This window comes from Simochromis diagramma, unplaced genomic scaffold (assembly GCF_900408965.1).
Source record: "Simochromis diagramma unplaced genomic scaffold, fSimDia1.1 OVJJ01000079.1, whole genome shotgun sequence".
Classification (NCBI taxonomy): Eukaryota; Metazoa; Chordata; class Actinopteri; order Cichliformes; family Cichlidae; genus Simochromis; species Simochromis diagramma.
Genome location: NW_024387075.1, coordinates 3,665,418 through 3,684,318, shown reverse-complemented (window position 1 = coordinate 3,684,318; position 18,901 = coordinate 3,665,418). Strand labels below are relative to the sequence as shown.

Sequence of the window (18,901 nt, the reverse complement as noted above, 5' to 3'; positions counted from 1 at the left end):
TGCTTTGACTCAAAGGTGTGCCTGCAATTTGTAGCTTTTAGTCACTGTTTGGTGCTGGTTTCAGCTGTACAGAGGACTGTGTATATCAGTGACATTTGTTCAAATGGTTTATCAGTGATTTTTTTTCTTTCTTTTTTTTTGGCAGGAGATTATGGTGAATACACCAGTCTTTTTTCCATCCTAGTATTTTTACATCGAGAATCCTGTTTCTATCCCACTCTAGTTATATTTCCAGGTTTCCAAATCCAGTAAACTACTGGGAAGAAATGCAAATTGCTTTTCTTTCTTGGGCTGGCTGACTCTGCTTTTAGCATCTTTTATTTATTCAGAGAGTTGGTATGAGGTGACAGAGCAAAAAGAAACGAGGATGAGATGTGGAGTCAAACCCAGGTCAGCAGAGGAGCTCGGGGCTCCGGAGGATGCATCCATTACCGTTCAGCGATCTGAGCGAGAGGAGAATACATTTCATGTAAATGGGCTGCCATGACTTTCTACATATTTTACAAGTCTGTTTTAAAAAAAGATGTTGCTGCTGATGTTCAGCTGTGTCCACATGCTGTTTAGAGGGTCAGCAGCCTGATGGCTCCCGAGTGTGACGCCGACTGTGTTACATGTAGCAAGGGCCCAAGTAAAGGTCATTAATGTATGGCTATGATAAAAGAAAATACTGCGTACACGTTTAGGTGGAGCTAATTTTCTTTTTTCCTTTTCCACAACCTTCCTACTTTCTCTCCTCAGTGATGGTCGGGTGGAGGTGCTGGGAGGGGGCAGTCTACAAATTTCCAACCTCACGGAGGCAGACGCTGGGATCTACACCTGTGTTGCAGACAATTCCAACACCACCATTGAAGCCCAGGCCCAACTCACAGTACAAGGTACCTTTATCAGCCTGTATTGTCCGCTTCCTGGTTTAAAACCAAAGGTCCGAACTGGATATCAAACCATACGGGAATATCACAAATGACCCATTTATTCTGAATGTCACTACAAGGAGTAAAACATCCTAGTGTGGTTACAAGTCATAGCGGCAACACAAGCTAAATTAATTCACAGATTAGAAATTAGTGTGAAGCAGCAGCACGCGAGGTTGCTTTAGTTACTAAGGAGAGTGCAGTGGAGAGAAGCTGAGCCTCTCCAGCTTCGACTGAACTCTCAGACCATCCTTCATCACCGAAAACAGCCTCATCTCATCTGATTATGTTTGGGAATGAGCTTATTAAAAGCCCTTCGGACTCATATCCCAGAAGCGAAACAAAGCCACTGAGAGCTCAGGATGAAATGAAATGAAACAAAGTGGATTTCTTGCATGCAAGCTATGCAGAGGTAGCGGTTTCCCAAGCACGTGGCTCAGTCCTGTTGAAAAAGGATATGCTCTTGCAGACACACATAGGCAGTGTTGGCAGTGAATATTTGCCACGGAAGCGTTCGTATCCGTCGATATCTGCTGTGTTTTTTTTCTTTCTCCTCATGTCATTCATCTCGTCAGAGGAATAACAGAAGTATTTGAGGTGCGTACCAGACACTAGAATTAGGAAGGACTAGCTGGAACAGAACACAGAAGCAGTATGTAATACAATTTATCTTTATCTGTGTGTAAGAGCCAATTAAAGGTTAATTTTATTGGTACTGGTAAAATGATTAGAGGACAAATATATATGTTTGATGTTAAGAGTATAATTCTAGTTGATTTTAAAATACTGTTTGTTAAATGTATAGAATAGAGAAGTGCAACATTCTAAAGCGCTTTTTTTAGTATTTTGGGCTTCCGGCGCACTGTAGTTACGTAGTTGAGGAGTTGGATAAGCTGGAAGCGACACAGTTTTTTGACCGAGTCTTGCCATGTAAACTAAAAGTGTCAATAAACATATTGTTTGCAAGAAGGATACTTGGACTTGCTCGCGTTTCAATGCATGTTGCCGGACTGACTCCTAACGGCGGTACAGAAGAGTGAAATAGGGACGGAGTGCCGCCGCTACACTGTGTCTTTATGTTATTATTTTTCAGAGGATAGCATCCGTTGTTGAAACTACCTGAGAATCCGCTCTGTAATCAGAGTTTATGTTGGTTAGAATAATGCACGTGAATCCCACATAGCCCATGTGTATTTGTATGCTTTTCCCCGACGAGGCGAGTCAACAGGATTTGGTGTGAAATAACTTTAAAATGGGGGAAACAGCCCGAGGCTCGTTCTGAAGGTTCATTGCATTTCACACACAGCCCCAATCGTGCCACGACTCCCAACCCTTTCTTCCCCAAATCCCTTCATCTCTTCATCACCCCCACCATCCACCACTCTTTCATCACTTCCCGTCGCTTACTGTGATTAAAGGAGACAGTAATGGAAAATCGGATCAGGTCACAGGAGGACATCTGACTTCACTCGTTTTTCTGTCCTCAAGTCTGTCCAGCGAATTCCCTCTGAAATCCTTCATGTTTTCAGCTCAACTCCCGCCGCCCCCCACCGCTGGCCTCCACTTCCACGGTGACAGGACTGGAGAAGATCGATCAGCCGGCTTGAAATATTGTTGAAAAACATGCGTCACTATAATAGAATAAAGCAGTTGGATTAGTTCCAGTGCTGTTGACTCACGGGGCTAATTGCATTTGCTTCGTCCAGATTCATAAAGAAACCAGATTGTGGCATTGATTTGCTTCCTTGACAACAGAAGTGACCCCAGAAAGGTCAATTGTTTCCCTCAATAAGTAGTCGCGCTTGTAAAAGACACTCAGATCAATGTGCTATGAATCTATACTAACAACAAAACAATTTTTCCTATGACTGACTCCTTCTAAATTACCTTAGGGCCTCTTCAGCTGCAGTAACAAGAGGAAATTGTGTGTTTACGCGGCCAGTGGCTTTTCATAAACACTGGACAGTTTGTGCTGGAGAGGGGATCCAGACAGCCAGACGGGGATTTGATATGGTAAAGGACTGTTGGGTTTCGCCTGCAGAATGCTTCAGGGTTTGCAGTGCAGCTGGCACTCATCTGTGAAACTAGAGATGCATACAGATTCGTGCACACATTTTTTTACATAGTGGTGCCAAAGAAAAGATTAGGTATGCACTTGCTCCACACACCTGTGTGCATTGTCTAGCTAATGCATAGCAGGTTCAGAAATTATTTGAGAGTCGGGGACTGTTAAATTTAATTTAACCCTCCTTGAATGTGATTGCCCATCCAGTATTTTTAGTCCTTAGATGTTTATTTTCTGCAGTGTTCAGCGAGGTTATCGTTAGCACTAATTCACTGGGCCATATGAATATGCTTTCATGTGAGACTCTCCTATACACAGTGGATGCAATTTGAAATGGGGCACAAGCTTTATTTCGTAGTTTGGAGGAAACAGAAATGGCACAATTTAAATTCAGCTTTATATGACAATTAAAAGGAGCATGAGGTTAATAAAACTAAGCAAAACTGTGGGATCTGCTGGTAAGCTCTGAAAATATACTGCAAATGAAAGTCACTGCGTGGATTTAAATAAGCAAATACATAAGAGACTTCCATTGGATAATTACTGCAGTGATTAATATGTTTTGGCTGGTAACTGGTTATTTAATCTTAGCTGATACAGTGAGTAGCTTTTCATGTTTTTCTAAACAACCACATTGGAAGACACATCCAGTGTTCATGGAAAAGATGCCATTTCACCAAATTCTCTGCCTACATCAAGCAAACAGAGCAACTAAGAAGAATGCTGAAGCTGCTAAAATTAGGTTGAAGAACTGTCTAATGCAGCGGTCTCCAACCTTTTTTGCGCCACGGACCGGTTTATGCTCAACAATATTTTCACGGACTGGCCTTTAATGTGTCGTGGATAAATACAACAAAATAAAACTAGTACCGGTACCGAAAAAAAGAAGATTTATTCATAACACACGTGAAAAGACCAAGGAAAACTGAGTTAACGATCAAAACGATAACAAAATAACGCTGAAAACCGATAAAAACCCCGAAAACCTTACATTTCACACCCGAGCCTCAACTCTCGCGGCCCGCTACCAAACGACTCACGGACCGGTACCGGTCCGAGGCCCGGGGGTTGGGGACCGCTGGTCTAATGCATTACTAAAACCTGGAACACTGGATGGTGGTCAGCCGTCATTTCTGAGGAAGAAATGTGATTCTAAAAAAACATCTTGATTGGATAGCACTTAAGTGTGCTGGAAACAAATCATACAAAATCTATAGCAGAACTGTAGCCTATGTGGCCTTATCAGTGAGGTAATCTGGGAAAGAAAGGCATTCACTTTGCTAAGGAGCAGACAGATTGGACTTTGCAATGGAAGGATAATCTGGTCATGTGATGTGATGACTCCACAATTCCCCTGTTTCAGAGTGGTGGGCGTATCAGGTAAGAAGAAAGGTGGATGAACTGATGCAGCCATCATGCCTCGTATCTACTGTACAAGCCTGTAGGGGCAGTGTTATAATGTGGAGTTGCTGCAGGTTTACTTTCTGCAAGAGTAAGTGCCCAAAAAATGAAGTCAGCTGACTACCTGAATAAACTCAATAGTTTTTCTGTCAATGGATTCTTTTTCCTCCCTGATGGCTATATTCCAACACCATAATGCCAGGATTCACTGGGCTCAGATTGTGAAAGAGCAGTTAAGGGAGCACGTGTACTGGCCACCACAGAGTCCAAACCGTGTCCCCACTGAGAATCTTTGAGTGCTGGAGAAGACTTTATGTTGTTAGTGTTAATTGATTTTTAGTTTTTGATTGCACTTTGGAAAGATACGGTTTTCCCATCGGTTGTTAGTGAAGAATATATGGGTTGCAAAAAGGCCCATAAACACTTACTTGGTTTGAGCATGCCATTACGCAGAAATGATATCGTATTTACATGCTGCCTCGTCTGGCCTCATTCTGTTTCTAGTTAATCCAAGTACTGTCTGTGTAGCCAAAGCCTGTAATAGCTTATACCTCTGTGCCATAAAGCTCCAATGTTCACTGTTAACACCATGTAACTGAGAGACATCGGTGGCTGGATGATATCTGGGTTTCACTGTAATTTTACACTGTATTTCACTCCATCCTGCTGCGGTTAAAGCTCATCAGTGTACCAAAGGAGTGTGTGAAAAAAGTGTTTTCATGTAGTGTTTTGTTTCTAATACATGTATGTGTAAGTCTCAGCATGGGATTACAGTGAGAAATAGTAGCCTCTACCTGCGATACTTTTACAGTAGAGGTCCAACAAATGTAAAAAGTGTACATTGCACTGTGCGCTGTTTGCTTCTTGAGACAAAATTTCACCAGCTTGTACCAAGCAGTAGTCCATTTATGATTCAACAGACGGTACTCTATACTAAGAAAACTGTAAAAACCACTATCTATTGCATATCCTGCAAATCTTACAGCTGTGGACAAAGCAAGGAAATAAACAAATATGTCTTTTCAATTTGTCACCACATACAAAAAGAAGCTTTCAAAGCGATACTGTCAGCAGCTGTCACACATAAGCAATGGCTGTCTGAGAGCAGTGTGCTCCCTATCTGTCTTTTTATGAAATATAATCAAAGTGTCAGTGAGTTAAAGGGGATTCGAGTTAGAGAACTTTTACAACTCCCAGCAAGACAGGAAGTTTTAAAAAATGCGAGCCTCTAAACAAGTGTTTACAGTAACATTTAGCTCAGCTTTCCACTTGAATCACATCATTCACAGAAACAAGTGTCAGCACCCTTGTATGTGTTTGTGGGATAACTGCGAGTTTGTTTGAGTGTGTCCTCTGCTCAGTATGATTTTGTTTGGCATCTCAGCCTCTGTTAGAACTGGCAAGAGGATAAATGAAGCCAGAGGAGGCAGTAGCTTTTCATTATGGTCTTGCATTGCAGGGGGCACCACCCAGACCTGGACTTTCTATATGGGTGTGTGTTTGTGTGTGCAGAACAAAAATAGTTTCCCCACAAACGTACAGTATATGTTACCAGTTTTATGAGGCTTCTTGTCAGTGGCCCTCATTTATGGTATCATCATGCTATCAAGTCTGGCCTGTAAAAGACTCTTTCCCAAAGGCTGAGCACTCTGGAATGTTTTTACCATGTTACAGAAATGGATAAAAATAGCAACGAACATACAGACGTGCTCAGTTTACTCCTTTTATTATAAAAAGGAATTTTTTTTTTTTTTTTAAAGTAAGTCACTGAAGGTAATGTGAAAAAAGCTTCACAAGACTTAATTTTTATGGGCAGGGCTAAATAAAGAGGTTTGTAGCAGCCAGATCTGCTAATCAAATACATGTGATTAATTCATTGTCTGCAGTTGTGAGCACCTTTATAAAAGCAGAAGTCTGGGCAGGTTGGATCATTCAGGTGTGTTTACACAGTGCCACAATCTTCCCAGAACTGGATGTCCCAGGAAATTCACCACAAGGTCAGACTGTGCAGGAAAAAAAAAAGAGAGCAAGAGAGTGAAAGAGAGACAGCTCCATCTCAGACTCTACAGGCCTCAGTTAGAATGTTAAATATTAAATTTCCTGACACTACTGTTAGAGTTGTTAGCAGAAAGCCTTTTCTCTCCAAAAGGAGTATAGTTACATGTGAACAAACCACAAGACTTCTGTAATAATGTTTTTTGAACAGATGAGACCAAAGTGAAGATGTTATGCACAGTGCCGTGTTCATCTCGGCACAAATGCCTCCTATAAACCGTCAGCACGGTGGGGGAGGGGTGACGATTTGGGCTTCTTTTGCAGCAACAGGGCCTGGGTACCTTGCAGTCAATGAGTCAACCATGACCTCTATATACCAAAGTATTCAAACGTGAGGCCAGCTGTAAAACTTCCACCCAAATCGGGTCATGCAAAAGCACGATGATCCCAAACACAGCAGTAAATCTGCGACAGAATTGCTGAAAAAGAAAGAGTGGAGATGTTGCAATGGCCCAGAGTTCAGCATGCTGTGATGCAATCTGTGCATAAACAAATTACCTCAACCCTCAATGAGCTGAAGCAGCGTTGTAACGGTGAGCGAGCCAAAATTCCTCCACGATGATGTGAAAGTCTGATAAAGTCATACGTACAGAAACCGTTAGGGGACATAGTGAATCATGGAGTGGACTTGGTTATGAAAACTTTGATGTACATATGATTGTATGTCAAAACTGCAAATGCTCGGCAGAAAACACAGTTCCATTGAGCCCTTCTACTCCCCACCAGCAAAGGCAACGTATGCTCAAAGTATTTTTTTTTTTTTTTTTTCAAGGGAATAGTTTTCTCTAAATGATGCATTGAACGTTATAAATTTGATCAAATCTGCTGGGTGCTTTGGCACACAGTCATCCTGCTGCCCCTGCAGCCACTTGCAGTTACAACTCGTCCAAAATAAAACAGAAACTTTCCATTTAGCTATTTAAAGAATGCTAATCTAATAAAGGGAAACACCCCTAACACAAACGCGTTTTCCTTTTTTTTTTCTTTTTTCCATAGCGGCTGTTATCTTATCCTCTTTCTGACTCCATTGTACGCCTTCCAGTTTAACCATTGTGTTAGCTTCTCATGTGTGGATACAGGAGCCACTTCTCTGACCCTTGGAGGGCGTATGGAGGAAGCATAGCCATAGCTAGGTGTGGCTTTTGTAGTCTAACTTGTTGCTTATTTGGCTCTTAAAATAGAAATTTATTAACCAGCTTAAAAAATGCACCTGCATCTATTCAAGTCGTCCCAACCAAAAATGTAGTTATATTGACCTCCCTTCATTGAGAAATGAGCTTGACACAAATATTTTCCGTAATAAATTTGTTTCCTTTTGCTCTTCTACTGAGATCATTGCCATGACAGTAATTAAATTTACATAAAACATAGCAGACCAAGGTTGATGCACCCAATTGCCAGAGATTCTCCTGTAATAGCTGACAACAATAGCCCAGTTTAAAGCAAAGCGTGCATATGCATTGCGAGTAAATCATCAAATTAGTTCTCTATTTTGTTTTCCATGCGCTCGGAGCACTTCCAATTGAAGGTTGAGTAGCAACAGCAATCTGTTTGAGCTCTACTGAGAATTGCTCTGAAATGAAGGCAGAGCAGACTCCTCTATGCACCACGTTTGCAAGCCCCGGTTTAGCATTTCATTGACGCACTCGTGCCTGCGCTTTCGCTCAGTTGTTGTTATATCAGAAAAATCCACAGATTGAAGTCCTCCTCTATGACTCTTCCTCTAACAAGACATTATTATCTGCTCGCTGACTTGGAATGCAAGCACCAAGCATCCCTCTTTCAGCCTTATTGCTGAAGCTGTTTGTTTTGGCCAGGATTAAGAGTAAAGCTGTTATCTTTGGAAGAGCAGGGGGGGTAATTAGTGCAGTCCAAGCTTGACTTGCCCTCAGAGTAAACCCAGACTGCCCAACACTGTTTTTTCACTTCAGGAAGCTAACTGGACTCTGGCCAAGGTATCAGAGTGGTAAAATGTCTTGAATTTTTGTATCCTTTCGCTTTAAGACATATTTACTGCTGTGGCTTACATTTTATGGGATATATGCTGAAAAGTGATTTATTTCACCTTTTGCGTCATCTCGGGAAGCAGCTACAGTACTTTCTTTAGTTCTTTGTGTTTGATATATGTATCAGTACAAATAGGTTTTTCTCCCTCTCTATGACTCAGTTCAGTTTACTGAAGCTTTAAGTAAAGCTATCTCCCCAGAATCCCTTCAGGAATCCTGTGGGGTTTTGTTTTAACAAGCTCACAGCAAGACACGCACATGACCTTTTTGTGGCCCTCTTTTAGTAGTTCACTGGAGTTGGTGCAAGTCTGCATTAAAGCTTCTTTTACTAAGCTACCGGCTCGAGAGATAATACCAGCCCCGAAGAGCTCGTATCGCACTTCCTCTGGCTGGTTTCCCTCCTTTTACATTTGTCTAGCTGTTTATTTCCTCTCCCATTTGTTTCCAGTGTCTGCATTCCCTTTAGTTGTTTTTTCTGTTTCTGTTGGGTTTCTCTTTCATTACAGAGTGGTATTTATGCTCCAAAACAGGGCAGCCTGTTTAGAGATATTCCAGCTGGTGGAATTTAGCATTTGTGTGTGTTTGTATATGCGTGTGTCTGTGAGCCATAGACTGCGGGAAAACGTGTTTATGAACCACTCCGGATTTGGACCGATCGCGTGGATCGGCACGTCTTTTGTCAACTCCTCTAACCAAAAAATCCAGCTTTGGTTGAGGGTGTCGTTTATGAGAAATGGGTGAGCTGCAAAATCGTTGCACAGCCACCTGTTAAACAAAGAAAACGCACCCAAAACACACACCCTTTGCTCCATACAGGCACCGCGGGGAATTTTCCATATAGACATTGTACCACTGTAAAAACAGGCTGCCAATTAAAGGTCATCAGGCCTGCTGTTGGACTGACACACATTTCCCTTACCCAGCCCTTAGCTATATTGGTGTATTTAGACATTTATAGTCATTCCTCAGTCCAAAAGGTTCCAAATGTCAGAACACCATTTAGAGAAAATGGTGCATGTCTGCTTAGATGGAGGGGAGTTGGGGGGGTAAAGATGGAGAGATAGGGAAGGAAGATTAAGAATCAGGAAACAATTGGAGACAAAGTGTAACAGAGAGAGAGGGAGAGGTAAAGAGAGCTGCAGGGCACCAGCCACCATCAAAACCTGTCTCACCAGCAAATCTTTATAGGAGGCTCTGCTACACACACTGATGCAGACATTCCAATATGAACCAAACACCCATATGAATGTGGGGAGTGTGCACAGGCTGAGACAGCGTTGGATGTACAGAAACATATGTTTGCATGCATAAGCAAGTGCTTAGACACACACACCCACACAAGAAAGAAAGCAAAATCGACCCACTCACACATCGCCAGCGGGGGAGGGCGCAAACCCAGTTATGTACAGCATATAGCAGAAGTAATAAGGAGACAAAACAAGTATCCTGGCATGTTTAAAAATTCCTATCCAAACATTATTCAGCCTTCCACGCAAACACAGACTCACACTGACTCGGTGGTGTCTCAGCCTCGTGTGTCCCCGACACACCAAAGCAAACCAAGGATTCCACCTGACTGTGCTGCGCGCATACTAGAGGCAAATATCCAGGGGACACCACACTGTGAAGCACATTATTCACAGCTCACACGCCTCCCTGCAGGGAACACACGCAAACACACACACACACAGGTGCATACACTCTTGTGCACACGCAGACACACACAGATCGGGATGATGTGGCTGTCTTGCCAGTCAAAAACTGATCGAGTCTAGAAGCATCACCGTCCTCATTTCTATTCTCGTGTCAGTCGTCAATAATAACCTCAGAGGCCCGCGGAAAACCGAGATGCTCATTAAGAAAGCAGAAGGAAGGTTTCAGTATTCTGTGGCTCTGTGTGCCTGTTTTGTGTTTGACCCGAGCTCATACTGCACCAGACTACAGCAGAGCACTTTTTTTGTGTTTGTTTTTAAAATATTTTTCAGCATCAACCTGGAAAAGAAACTCCACACCGTGCTTTATTGGTGAACTTGAGATAATACTGCACATCTTAAACTGGAGGGTTTATTCTCCAAGTGTCACGCGTGAACTTGTTGCAGTTGAAAAACCGTTTGAGGCCATGAGCATTTTAAACGCCACGTGATGCGAGCATTGAACAGAGTTTGTTACCAAAGTAGTATTTAGCTCGATTTTTGTTTTGACCTTAGAAGTATACGCTGCTCACATGAATGAGAGGGATGCGGAAATGTGTTTAAAAAAAGAAAATCAATGAAACTTCAAATGTTTGGCAGATGTAATAATTCCGCATCAGTTTATGTAGTTAAGGAGGATAAAAGCAGCATTGTACCAGACAAGGTAAGGAGGCAGGAAAGGCGGACATGCGCGTCTTTTGGCTCTGTGTTTTTAGATAGCCGTGGCTTTGTGTGCAGCTTCTGTCGAGTTGTGTCTCTCTCGCTCTCCCTTTCTCTCCCCGCCTTTGCTCCATGTGCTGTGTGTAGAGCATGGAAATAGCAAACAGATGGGCAAAGTGCATTTCAAGGTCAGGGAAATACAAAGTCGACACAGAACCCAATGTGTCCCGTAGCTCCAGCGCTCCAATAAGGCCGTTATTGTTAAAGAAATGTGTGGTTTTCTTTTTCTTTTTTCCTTTCTGGTTTTAATTACAAAGAGTCTTGAACGCCTTTCTAGCGCTAAATGCTTTCCCCAGTAGTATGAAGGCTAATCTGTTAACTTGTGTGTTACAGTAAATTAGCCCGTGTTACATCAAGCAGATGAAGATTTGACCTCACAGCCTGCTGCTGACTAAAGCCCAAAAAGAAGAACAAAAAGAAAGGACCTTATCCGCCCACTGCAACTAATATCCAATCAGCTCCTGTGAATAGTCGCAAAGTAGATGCTAATAACCAGCCATCACCGCGCCCAGGAGGCTGATGGCAAATCATGACACGCAGCCACACAATAACAATACAGTCATTTAAATTGTGGTCAACGAGGTCGATGCTTATCAGAGGACGCACGGGTGTAGCTGCAGCGTATACGCACGTGCACACATAGTCCGTCTTGCCCTCTTCTCACAACACGTACAGTCCAATTATAGAGAGGGGACGGGGCCCGGGCCCTGCGCTCCTGGTGACCTTGTTCCAGGACAGATTGATGAGGCACTGTATCGCCCCAGCAGATCAAATAACTCCTCTCTGGCCCTCATTAGCAGGACTAGGGGAGTTCGGCTTAGCCGGTGTAGTGTGCTGACAGTACTGCGCTAGTACCAAAGTAGCTGCCTTTCAACCATTCCTGAATAAATTAGAAAAAAAAACAACAACTCTTAAGTGTTGCCATCTGGTAAAATTGTGTGAACCGTGCAGAAAATAATTAGCTTGTTGCTGGATGACACTGTTTACTGTTTCTACTCTCTCTTGGCTGAGAGTTTAAGGGGAAGCATGAAATAATTTCATCTTGTTCCTTTTCCAGCAAAGGCCATTTTCAGCGACGTTTAACGTTCCTTGTTAGTTTTGACAGATTTCACAAAGAAAAGGTTCAATCATTAAATGTAAGTTTTCCTTTTTTCGTGTGGACTCCACAGTTTCCCCGCAGTTCGTGAAGCGGCCGGCCAACATTTATGCCCACGAGTCCATGGACATCATCTTTGAGTGCGACGTGTCGGGGTCACCAGCTCCCACGGTCAAATGGGTCAAGAATGGAGACGCCGTCATTCCCAGCGATTACTTCAAAATAATTGTAAGTTCATTCAGTGCTGATGTGCTGCCTTTTTTTAATTTATTTATTTTTTCTTCCAACCTTTCCTTCACCAGAAGTCATTGCGAGAGTTTACATCATCGGAGCGTCACGAGAAAGAGTAGGAAATTGATTAGAACTGCTGCTTGCATTGATACCTGTGTATGTTTGTTATTCCAATTCCCTCTTTTTTTTCTTTTTTTTTCCCTTCCTGCTTTGTAGGAGGACCACAACCTGCAGATTTTGGGTCTGGTCAAGTCAGACGAGGGCTTCTACCAGTGCCTGGCAGAAAACGATGCGGGCAACATCCAGTCCAGCGCCCAGCTTATCATCCTGGATCCAGGTATGCCAGACCTGCTGCTAGTGTGCAAATAAGATATTTTCCTCAAGCAGATAAAATCAATTGGTACTTGAGGAAATAAACACAAAAGCTGTGAATTGATGAGATTTTTTTTAACAACAAAACAATCAAAGGCAGCAATGACTCAATGAAAGCAATGAAATTCACCGTGTCTGATCGGTTTTGCTCTGGCAGGCTAGATTTGGAAACATCAGTGGCATTCGGACACAGTAATTCTTGTTTATTTCTTAGCCTTTAACAGCTAAACCTCCGTATGAATCATAGCCGCTGGAGCTGGACTTGTTTTCCCTGTAACTGCTTTAGTATCCCTAATGAAGTACAGCAGTAGGTACATGCAGTTTATTAAAGTTCCAGTCTCTTGTCTGGATTTTTTTTATTTTTTTATTTTTTTAGAGAGAGCAATGAAAGAAATAATCTCTTCAAAAACACCCTTTCAGCAAAGGCTTGAAAAACGTGAGCTGTAAAGTTGGGGTTTTCTGTTGTCTGTACAGTTTTCCCTGTTTGCGAACGTCTGAATTCTCACAGCTGTGCACATCTGTGAAAGTGTGAAGAGTGAAGGAAACAGAAATAATACCACTGGGAACTTGTTATACCAGAGGTGGCTCAAAGGGAACAGAAGTATATCTGACGGTTGCTTTGCACAAAGTCCATTCCACATCTAGCGTCACAGAAATGCCTCGCTGCTTGACCCGAGCCCTTTACAAGGCTGTGGATATTTTGTCTTTGGACATGTAAGGTGCTTTAGGTAAACATAAGCTCCACATGCTGTATAAAGTGAGAAGCTGCAACATAGCCAAAGACGAGCTTCAAACATGAAGTCCCGGGAGCTTTAGAGTGCAAGGCAGCAACTAAAGCAGACACTTAAGGACAGTGGCTACAATTGCTGAAAAGTACAAAGTGCCTCCAAAAATAGAAGCCAATGCAGAGGGGAAAAAACGTTAACATCCCAGTTCTTGAGGTAGTTTTGTTTCATTACCTCTGATCTTTAGAGAAAATGTAATACAGCTTAAATTTGCCGTCATTTGCACGGTCATAATAATCATAGTCTAACCCACGGGGCTAGTGAAAACCTCGCCACAGTCCTCGAAAACAACGACAACTTCAAGACCATAAACGAGGCGCATTTTCTCTGAGCGGCGTAATCTAAATAAAACGAGGTGGAAAATGAGAGACAATAAAGCGACGGGGGCAGTGAAGGCGAAAACAAACCCTAATACAGCAGAGATCAGAAGTTGTTCGCGTAGCCTTTACATTGTAATCGTTGCTTTACTGCTGACTCGTAGCGTCCCTTTCTCTCGAGGAAGATGGCGAAAATTTAATCAAGCGTGAACCCCCCCCCCACTTACTCGAAGCAGGTGGCTAATGAATTAGCATAGCAGTGTCCAACCGGTGGCACCTCCAGCTGTGTCATCCCCGCCGACTGGAGGACATTAAGTCAGAAATAATGATGACCTGCAGCTCATTGTGTATTTGTGTTTGACACCATTGATAAGGGTCTGCCTACTTTACATGGCCTCAAGTCTTTTTATCTTTTCTTTCTTTTCTTTGACTTGAAGATAAATGGGATGAATTACAGAGGCAGCTGGCCTTGTACATGAGGTCCGCCCTGAGCACGGCTTTGAAGAAATTAATCTCTGTTTAATCCATAAATATCACAGGGAGTCTTTTCCTTTTGTTACCGTTCTGATTGCGTACATCTGTCTTGGTCACAGTAATGCTAATCCAGACACACTTACCCCAAGAAAGCTTTCCAGCTCCCTGATTATTCATCAGGTTATTATCCCGACTCTCATCTGATGTATGTAGGAAATAACAGAGTCTCCATGGTACTGTTCATTTTTATTCTGCAAATCGTTGACATTTTGCGCATGTATAGACGCATCCACAAACACTGTATCAAAGTAATTTCCCCTCTCAAAGGTGCAATCTGTGCCTGCAAATGGTTAATCAATGGCAACGTGTTTAAAATCATCTCATTTTCTGCACCTATTTGTGTTTCGCGGTGACGGCTCTGATGAATGAATCTCAGTAGACTCTAGTAAAGTCGTATCTTTCTCCTCGGTGTCTCCTCTCTCTCCTCCTGAGCTGCGGCGTGTGCAGGCCTACTCTTCCACACCCATCTGTCACCTTTTTCTCGAGGCCTTCCTCTCACTGTCTTTCACAGCCACCTGCTCTCTGTGATAATCCAACACAGTGAGCTTTGTGGTAATTGTGCTGTACTCAATATAGTCCCCTTATATGGCTGCCCCTTCACAGCTGGACATCTCCTTCTGCTCCGTGCTGCCCCTTTGTGTTTACCGCAGTCAGGTATTCCCGCTCGCACCTGCCAGGCTTGAATCATCCTGAAACGCGGCCAGGAAAACACCCCGTCTGCCGGCTGCCTTGCAGTCGGCGAGATAAGCCAGGGACTTGCCACAGGGATAAAGTTGTCTTCACCCAACAGGGAAATCAATGGGGTGAACTGCATCTAAATACCCAGCGGCTGCAAGTTGGCTAATATTCATTAGTGGCCATAATCTTTGCGTCTTGACACTGCCAGCTGCAGTTAAATCTAGCTCCACTGATGGCTGCCACTCGTGGGTGTTTGGAATGGAAAAATGTCAGCTGTTAGCATATGTATAGCATTTTGGCAGTTATTTATAGTGATTCGTCCTCTACATCGATACAGCTGGCTCTAGTAGTTTACAGCGAGCGGGTTTGTGTGCATGCTGCATAAACAAAGAGAAGCTTTTTAAACAGATTTTCACCTTGCTAGGTAAAATCTTTGAAAGTTGCAAAGGCTTGGTCAAAAATCGGGACCTCAGCCTGCAGTCCTTAAAGCAATTTTGTGGACATTCCACAGTCGTGTGCAATATAGGTCAACTAGTTGCAAACAGATGTGGTTCAACTGGAGCTGAAATACCAAAAATGGAACTCGAGGGGACCTAATTGCACGGAGTAATGCAGTCTGAGTAAGTGGCTCTTAATGTCCCTTGTAAAGCTGCCACATTCAGACTTGTTGTTTTCTGGAGGCGCTGGAAGCTCTAAGTAGCTGTGCTCGTCAGAGTCATTACGCACTGTCAGCGAAAATAAAGCTACGGCGAAATTGTTTGCCTCCTCACAAACTACATCCTCACAAAATAATTAACAAGTCTGCATATGTGTACCAGTGTTGTTGTTTGTTTTCTCCCACCCCCTCCTAATTGTAAGTTTCCTGAGGTTTATTACATTAAATCCAGATCACATGTACAGTAACTAGATAAGAAATGACTGATCTAATCACAAAATGTTCTCACTAAGTGTGTGAGTCAACAAGTGCTGAGGGTTTTATCAAATTCCCGGCAGACTGGCCCATGCTTTCCTCACAAATTATAAAAATACATCCACTAATGATTGCGTGATGACTCTATCCTGACATTTTTGATATTTGCCGTCCACAATTATATCTTACTGTCGCACGGGGAGCGACTGGTCCGCTGCAGAGGATGTGCTCTTTGAGGAATTATCATCTCAAACCATCTATTGACAGTTTCCAGCCCTTTTCAAACACATTATTAGTTTATGAGTTGAGTGTTGATGTGCGATAACTGCAGTGGGTGGCACTTAGAGCTGGGAGGGGAAATGGCTCATGTTTTTTTGCTGTTTTTAACTTTGAAGTAGAATTCCTAGACAAAGCAGTTGTTTATGCGATTGCCATCTTTGCGCGTACCATACAAAAAGACTGTGATTGAAGTTTAAACTAGTCCAAGTTTCACAATGTAGTTGCTTTTTGTGTAGTTTTCGCCGATGCAGGGAGGACCGTATATTTTATTTTCAAGTTTTGAATTAGATTTGTGGATGAAAGAGACATTTAGGGTTTTTTGTTTGTTTGCTTTTTGCAGATTGGGATCTTTAGCTTGTCTAAGTAGATCCCCACTTGTCAAAAATTGCAACTTCATGTGTAAAATGCAAAGAGATCTACACTCAGCGCTAGCAAACAAAAGAAGTAGATGTTCTCCTCTGCTGTTTCTTATCTTTTTGCTTGTTTTGAAGTTTGCATAAATTCGAGCTGCGGCCCCATTTGCATGCGAATACTCACATTTGATCCTTCCACATGCATGCCCTGCCGGCTTCAATCTCGAAATACTCTTTCATGACTTTTCTCTGTCCCTCTGTCTCTCCTCTGTTCCCCTCAGCTCACATGAATAATGTTTTGACATTTTGCCTCCTAGTGACCAAATCAAGTACTTCACTGGAGAGCCTGAAAGCTTGTTTGGATGCACCAAGCTCTGAGAGCTCATCTTGTTTGAGGTGCAACTGTTACAAGTGAATTTCATACAAATGAATGGGGGAGGAGGGGGTTACACAGTCACACACTTCAGGTTACACAGTTTAAAAACTTCAGTCGCTGTGCAGTGCTGTGCAACACGGCTCCATGAATTTTACATCCTTTCTCCTGTAGGCTAGCACTCCTAGCCGTGTTTCAGGTCGTGTTATGATGAAAGGAGGATGACACTCTATTCCTGATGCAAATGTGTTTATTCGAGCTTTTGTTAAATTCAGAGCTTAAACAGGCCTTGGTTCCTTTCAGCGTTTCCTTCACCTTCATCCTTTATCTGACACTGCAGCCATTAGTCTCCCCTCCCCCTGCCGTAGACCTGTGGCAGCCAACAGAAGAGTCCTGCCTCCCCTCTGATCAGGGGTAGCAGACCCCCATTGAGAGATGGCGATGCGTCATCGATGCCTGAGTGCTCGCTGTGTCCCCTGAGCTTCCTCTCCCTCCATCACTCTGTACTTATGAGTGCAGGCAACAGACTTGTTGTCATGCTACGCTGACATGTGGGGGTGTCCCCTAAGTTGCAGTGATGATGGCTACATGAAGGGCCCAATGAGATACCTGAGCAGATATAGTCATTCTCACTGCAGCTTCATTAGTAAATATCAGTTAGGGAGGAGGGTTCTCAGTAGAGAGACATTTGTAGAGCTGTTGGTGAGTCTCATCCTTTTTTAATGAGGCAAGGATGCTTAGTCCTTAAAAAAAAAGTCAGTTTGCATCATTTGGAAGGAAGTGGAAGTTTAACGCTGCTTCTAAACAAATTGGGACTAACGTGAGCCTTTCTGTCTAACTAAACCTGCAGGCTAGCTCAGGCAGGGAGCTGGAGCTGCACTATGGCGTCATGGAGGCGCGCGCCATGCCTCACTCTCCTCATGTCAAATACCGAAAACGCAGTCTGAATTAAAGGTGCAGAATTTCCAGAATCTCCCTCTGACAAGTCAGCGCTACTGCGCCAGATGTGCACAGCTCCCAGCTGTTTCAGCTCATCCGCCACCCCAGGATGCATCTGTAGACTCCACGGGAGATGTTTACCCATCTCTCCCCAATTTTATACAGCGATGAACTGAATGTGTAAGAGTGGAGAACAGAAAATGCCTCCAACACCTTCTCCCTTTGGAAAACAAAACAAACCATAAATCAAACTTTAATTGTTTTAATGTTAATAAGAACATCGTTGACATTAAACAACTGCAGCACAAAAAAAACATATCCATAAAGCAAAGTTGTTAGACTCTGCTGAGTGTATACTAAGCACAGAATAGTCAAAGAAAGCTGTTTAGGACAGACTTAGTAGCCAGAGGCAATGCTGTTTACTGTGCGAACAACACAAAGCAGAGAATGCCCCAAATTCTTCCACCTCATGTTCTAAAGCACTCTGAGAGAAGTTGATTTTTGCAGCAGTTTGTAACACAAGCAGACTCTCGTGTTATTGAGGCTGTACCGCTTTAGCATAAGGAGTCATTGTTTCCTCACAGAGCACTGATGCACATGAGAGATGGAGAGGAACACAGCAGCCTAGATCCGTTGTTGTACAGATGTGCACGCAGGAAGGGTTTTAAGCACAAATCTCTTGATGCTGAAGCTGCATTGTTGTCTAATACAAATTGAGAGGTACTTGAATTTATATCGAATTAAAGGCAGAGAGAAAGATGACAAGCAATACATAAAAAAAAAAAAAAAGGAGGTCCCTAATGTACCAATACTGCTGGCAGTGTAGTGCACTGCAGTAACAGCTCGCGCTAGTAGCAAAGGAAGAAAACTAATGTGATATAGAACGTAAACATATTATGATTACACTACAAATGTCGAGTTAGAGGAGGCACAGCAGGGGAGGGGGAAAAAAACCCTCCCCTTAAACACATTTGTAACACCGAAGCCACAGGCGGACGATCCTTCCACTACATCGGCACCGGAGCACCACCCTTATTCCCTGTTCAAATCAAGGAGTGAGAATAGGCTGCTAAAAGACCCTTCCCTCCAGCCAGACTCCAGCAGCACTGAATAAAAGCTCGGGCCTACTTCAGGGAATACGGTGTGCTCCATCATCTGCTAGCAGGGTCACGGCCAGGCCAGCAG

General features: G+C 43.1%; 1 protein-coding gene across 9 annotated transcripts in view; it reads left to right on the top strand.

Moving 5' to 3' along the window:
• The window catches only part of neo1a (neogenin 1a), a 153,788-nt gene that overhangs the window by 94,611 nt on the left and 40,276 nt on the right, over nucleotides 1-18,901 (top strand). For all 9 annotated transcript variants that reach the window (XM_040045542.1, XM_040045541.1, XM_040045547.1 and 6 more), the window contains exons 5-7: nucleotides 739-875; nucleotides 12,019-12,173; nucleotides 12,393-12,513. In XM_040045542.1, the coding sequence (XP_039901476.1) occupies nucleotides 739-875; nucleotides 12,019-12,173; nucleotides 12,393-12,513 (413 nt within the window). The remainder of the gene's footprint in view (nucleotides 1-738; nucleotides 876-12,018; nucleotides 12,174-12,392; nucleotides 12,514-18,901) is intronic.